The sequence below is a fragment of the Anopheles moucheti genome, chromosome 2, assembly GCF_943734755.1.
Source record: "Anopheles moucheti chromosome 2, idAnoMoucSN_F20_07, whole genome shotgun sequence".
Classification (NCBI taxonomy): Eukaryota; Metazoa; Arthropoda; class Insecta; order Diptera; family Culicidae; genus Anopheles; species Anopheles moucheti.
Window position 1 is genome coordinate 99,543,472 of NC_069140.1, and position 6,016 is coordinate 99,549,487.

At 45.3% G+C, this 6,016-nt stretch overlaps 1 protein-coding gene across 2 annotated transcripts; it reads right to left on the minus strand.

Moving 5' to 3' along the window:
• Positions 1–230: 230 nt before the first annotated feature.
• Positions 231–3,625, minus strand: LOC128310650 (ADP-ribosylation factor-binding protein GGA1). 2 transcript variants are annotated; one of them, XM_053047345.1, is made up of 6 exons: positions 3,469–3,625; positions 3,236–3,396; positions 3,030–3,167; positions 2,452–2,938; positions 2,102–2,164; positions 231–1,666 (listed from the first exon to the last, which is right to left on the minus strand). In XM_053047345.1, exons 1-6 carry the CDS (start codon positions 3,500–3,502, stop codon positions 408–410), a joined length of 2,142 nt encoding a protein of 713 aa, XP_052903305.1. In that variant the 5' UTR covers positions 3,503–3,625; the 3' UTR covers positions 231–407. The 2 variants fall into 2 exon arrangements, with proteins under 2 accessions (XP_052903305.1, XP_052903306.1); XM_053047346.1 differs by lacking the exon at positions 2,102–2,164.
• Between the last annotated feature and the right edge of the window lie 2,391 nt (positions 3,626–6,016).

Sequence of the window (6,016 nt, forward strand, 5' to 3'; positions counted from 1 at the left end):
CAACAAGAAAAAACCCAACGAGCTGTTAAATTGGGCCGTTAAAATCAACGATCATCAACATCAACGATTTTTATGTTTTATGCTCCAGGTATTTACCCGCCAAGTCAATGCCCCCCCACACTTACCAAAATCGAAAACGATCACCGATGTTTTTCCTTTCCCATTCTTCAATATCTGAATTGCGGTTTGTCTCGAAAAAATACAATTCCAAACGAGTTCTTTAACTGGCATAATGTATATATATATATACTTTTTTATTATGCTTATTATATTCGCCTATTATTGACTCCGTGCGTTCGTCATTTTCTGAAGGTTTGAAAAGCTATGATGTTCGTCCTTGGGTGAAACGATCGTCCTGATCATAATTCTCGATCACAGGGGTTCCGGTTTAGCTACCGCGTCACTGCTCACTCTCGCACCGATGGTACTGCCTGCATAATGATCGATTCTTTGATCGGATCTGGATCGTCACCCACCAGGTACGTCAGGATGCAGGTCAGATCGACGGGTTCACCGGTCGGGTTCGCCAACAGTAGCACCTGCGTTATACCATCCGCCGGCGGTCGGAACGGTTTCGTACCGGGTAGGCTGGTGGCAGACGGTGGCAACAGTCGCAACTTGCAAGGTTTCCGTACGCTCGCATCGAACTGAAAACTGGGAATGCTGGTACGGCCCTGATTAATGGTGGAAATAACAATCACCGTCACATCAGGCCGTGGATGGTCGGCTGCAAAGTTAAGCGTAATTTGAAGGCCTTCCTTATCATCCAGCACGGTACGCGACGGTTCCCGGCTCGGTTGAATACAATCAAGATCGATCACAATGTCCGCCAGTGCTTTCAATTCCGGCTTGCCAACAAGAACCTCGACTGGCACGATTTGCTCCGAATTTGATGAGAGTTGTTCAGATTTTGTAACTGGTGCTGCCAAGATTTCGTCGTCTTCTTCCGATCCTGCTCCGGCCGGTTCGGGTTTTGGTGTTGAAACAGATTGTTGTACGTCTTCGGAAGTAACCGCCGGTCCGGAAAGCAGTGTCGCCTTCATACCACTAATGATGGAATCCAATTCGGGAATGGATTTGCTAGACGATCCAGTACCGCTACTAGAACCATTATGTACCGCTGCTGCCCTTGATGGTGAAGTTTTCTTAGCTGCACTAACCATCGATGGTACAACCGGCTTTGAACCTATCGAGCCCACCGGAGAAGATGCACTGGCGTTATTCCTAATGCTGCTGAGAATGGAATTTAATTCCATCAGATTATCTTTGGATTTGGTTTGGTTCGCTTTCAACCCGTTAAGACCGAACCCGGGCGTTGGCGCACCACTGTGGGCAATCGCTTCCGGCAATAGTATACCACCGTGACCGGGCGTTCCGTTGCTGCCAGAGGATGAGAATATGTCACTCAAATCGTCATAGTTCGAACGCTGCGAGGTAGTAGTCACACTGCCACCACTTCCCGGCACATCACTGGACACATCGAACAGTGTTTCCAGTGCTTCCGGTTGCGTAATGTTGGGTGTGTAGTTCATGGCGGGAAGTGTCATTGTCTCGTCGGTGCTACGCTGTGACAGCGTTGCCCGCTCTGCCGGTTGTTGGTGAAGTACTTTTACGCGGTATTTGTCCAACGCTAGCGTAAGCGCATCATTAACTTCGAATATTTTTTCTGCAATAAAGTGGAATAACAACGAGCATTACACTTTGTGATGAGAGAGATTTATATAAAGAGTTAAATCTATGAAGAATAACAATTAAAAAGCAATTGCCGACAATCAGAAGCCGATAGAGTAAAATATACCAAACGAAACACTTAAACTATGCTTCAACACGAGCTCAAATTACAACAGATAAAATATTAGTCTTATCTTATTTCGTGGCAGATTTGTGCTAAATTGTTACATGCAATATGGAATATGGTAGACAGCTTTTGATCTTAAACTACATCTAGCTGAAACTCTAATAAAATCATCTAACGGATTAGAATTCCATCAGGTAACTCAACTCAACTTAAAAAACTAAAGAGCGTTGATTATATGCCACGAATTAAGTTAAGCCACCCATAGCAAAAGGAAAATCAACAACTGTAAGTGTGATTACTAACCAAATTCACTAGCTAAACTCCAGAATTTTCCTACATTCTTGCATCCGCTCTCAAGTGACTGGACTGTACGAGTGAGTGTGTGTTGGAGGGAAGATTAATTTGAATTGCGGTGGAGGAGTCGATGTTGGTGATGATGATGGAAGGATGAGGCGACGATGGATGACGGTTGTTGTGAAATGGAAATGGCCGCGAATCGTGGCCGTTAAAGTAGAAAAAGTAGACAGAGAATACGGAGTTAGAAACGAAACGATTCCATACTAAATCATACGAACTAAATATGTTACATTTACGAATGTTAGCAGTGCCGGACAAATATGAAGGCATCGAATAAGTGTAAAAATGTATCTTACCGAGCATTTCTTCGCTGTGTTGTGTTTCCTCCGCCAGTCGGACAATCGTAGGATGGGCACTTTCACACGATTCATAAATTTCGCTCAGTATCGCCAACTCATCGTCCGACGTTTCACCGGCCCGATACTGATCCAACATTTCGTTTAACAGCTTCGTATTTTCAGCCACCTTCTGCAGCTCGGTCAACCGGCGACTCTTCATCTGTGTTCGGCGTTCCTCGTCCCGATACAGGTTCTGTATCAGGAGGTTCGCTTTCTCAAAGTTTTCCGGCTTACCGCTGCTGATAAGTTGTTTCAGCTTTTGCTGCTCCTTGTCCAACACCGGACCACGCTCGTCCGGATGACGGACCGGTGGACCGCGGATGATTACGTTCTGCTGTGACCGATGCTGGATGCCCTGGGTTGCAAGCAGATTATACGCTTCCTGTATTTTATCACAATCGCACGGATCGTACTTGTTCGTCCAGGTAAGTAGAATGTTTAGAATCTGGGCAAACAAATATGCAATTGAATGTTATCAAGTTACCCGGGAGAGACGTAGTAGGCTTTGCTTATCATTATAGGTCACGGCAACTTACACGGTCAGAAACTTCGCGCGGTGTTTGGTCTCCGTTGTACTTCTTCGAAACCATCTTGATCAGCTCGTTGAGAAACCGAAACTTGTTTATTTCCGACCGAAACTCCCGGCCCAAAGATTCCATGCACTCTTCCAGCGCCTAGGACGAAAACACGTAGCAAAAAACCGTAAACATATTGCATGATGTTTCTTTTATCACACGCTCACCTCTAGCGCAAGCAGTGATTCCTTCGTGTTGGGAGACTGTATCCGGGTTACAAGCAGCTCCCGGGCAATGGACATCTTGGATGGATCCTTTTTCAACGTCAGGCAGAACTGATCGATTGCGGACACGTCCAAATCGTGATTGTTCGGATGGACGGCTTTCCCTGGTGGAGAAAACAAAACAAGAAACGAGTGAAAATTGTCGACCACGGAAAACGAAAGCTGTCGATACTCACGCAAGTAACCATCGAGAACCGTGCGTACATCCATTGCTTGCCAGTGGAAGAGCTGATGCCCAATACTGCAATATTACGGTGCAACAAAATCAACACGAATTTATTGCAGCAGCAGCAGCAACTTTTCTTTCCTTCCTTTTCGACTAGCGGAACGTATCTGCGCTATCGTACGTACACGGGAAATATGTCTGTTCTTAGCGTGAGTCGTGCGAAAGCGGCAACCTTTTGTTTGGTTGTTCTAGGAACCGTAGACAACCGTCCCCGCTGCTTGAAGCGCTGCAGGTTGAGTTGTAAACGTATCGTTACCTATTTCTACGGAAACGTCAATACACATGGGCAAATTGAATTGTTTTGTTTGGGTGCGTTTAGTGGGATGTGATGTTCAAAAAGGACGTTTGTTTTCAGGTCCTTGGAGCCTATCATTTCGTGAAAAGTATTCTAAATTTCCTAAATGGTCCTATACCAAAAATCAATTTACACACCAATCAGCGAGTAAACGCCCTCGGGCAGCTTTAGTGACGTTATTTATTATGCACCAGAACGAAAGACCGTACAAAGGAAAACGGAATATTGAAGCATTTCGGTATCGACCAACAAAACAATCGATTTTTTCACATTTCTCGCTATTCTATAGGAATTGGTGTTATTATTTATATAAAAGGTAAATGCTGTTTGAAAAGCATTTGTTATAACAACTTGCTTTTCTATGTTTCCTCAGTTTCTTTGCCCACACGCCCGGAGATCCTGCCGCTGGTTGAGAAACTGTCCCAAGAAAAAGGATGTCCATAATGCGAAATCCAAAAGCACTTAATTTTGTATCATCCCCGTATCGTATCGCTATTGCCAAATCTCGTATTTCTCTCGTGTTCTCATCGCGTTCCTCTTTTGCTTTTAGGTTCCTTGACTTTGGCCTGATAACACCGCAACAACAGCCGGTACTCGCTGTTGGAGAATTCTCAACAAGACGATGGATAATTTAAAGTCGTATAAGCGAAACAGTGAAGAAAGCAACACCTCAGCCACCTCACACACCGTGCGCCGACATTCGGCGGGTGTGCATTGTGTGCGGATGGACATAAATTAGCAACCGATTAGCATGATTATGACAAATTGACATTAAAAACTCGTTCCTTTGGAAGCCGCACAAGAATGCAGTCGGAAACCCCCTGAAGGCGGTACCTTGTTTCTCGAAAGAATGTTAGCAGAAAGAAGGAAGTAGTTCCAGGAATTGCTAAATGTTGCATCGTATTCACGAGAAGTTATGCATTCTGAGAGTTTATTTTTGGGACTTGTTCCCAAAGTGGGAGGACGAAGTTAATCATTCTTGCAATAGCAACGATACTGAACTCCGTCGGGAATTTCACCCGGCCAGCACAAACAGTTAACTGATTGACAATTGAATTAACCTTCAGGTGATTCGAAGATTATCCGCATTCGCTTCGGAAATTTGGTTTATAGAACCACGAAAAACGAAACACTTCTCGATCCAAAGCAACCCAATGAACTGCAATTCAAATTCACATAAATTGAGCAAAACGAACTACGGCAAGAGTACGAAAATGAACGTTGCTTGACCCTTTTTCACATTTTTCCTTTGCTTATTTCAGGTTCGTCGTCTCATCTTCAGCTGAGGATCGTTTTCAGCGAGGCGGAGTGGAAAAGCGCAACATGACGTCTGCCGGTGGGATGCAACAATGCACCGTGCAACCCACGGGAGGTCTCGCGATGCACTGGGTGTGCCAAAATCACCAAGCGCAGAAACAAATAGTGAGTAACGATTTGTCAATTGTTCCGGTAAACACTGCAATTATATCTTTGGCCGGTCTCACACTTACCCGGACGGTCAGTGACCATTTGCAGGCAATTGACTCTAATGAAATGCTTCAACAGTCGAAGCCTTCTGGTAGCATGACGATTACCACCAAGAAAATTAGGAAGAATATCATTAGCCATGCGATCTGTCCCGATCGTTGTCCTCTTTGCCGGTCCCCCTCGAGGGCGTCAGTGGAAGCATGTAAACAAAGCTGAAATGCGTGGAAAAAGATTGCGAAACCGATCCGTTTGCAGAAAGGATAGCAGTAAATAAAACCAAAGACAGGTTTCCCTTTTATGGTTCCGCTTTACTTCACCTCCGCATACCACAGCGCCATCATGTTTCGATCCTGTTTGGCCTACAATCTGAATCGGGCTCGCTTTTTCGGACATTCTAGCCGAAGGTTTGAGTCTGCAGAGGTGGTGCCATTTTTTGGCAGATTTTAAATTATCTGCGCTGCACAAACAACCCGCTTGATACCGTCGCACTTGGAACGGGATTGTTTCTTTTCCGTTCGAAATTACTTGTCTGGCGGGAAGGCGGGCAAGACACGGCAAAAAATGAATCACACAATTTTTGGACCGCACTGATGACCACACTTCTTTGCTGCGCCCACGTAAAGGGTTCTCTTCTGGGGTGCGTTCGTCTCCTGGGGTGTGCTGTTACCCTTCAAGGAACACCTTTAGGGTGTCCCAGCGTGTGTCAGCATACAGTGCGTGGCCAACAGCGGTCCAC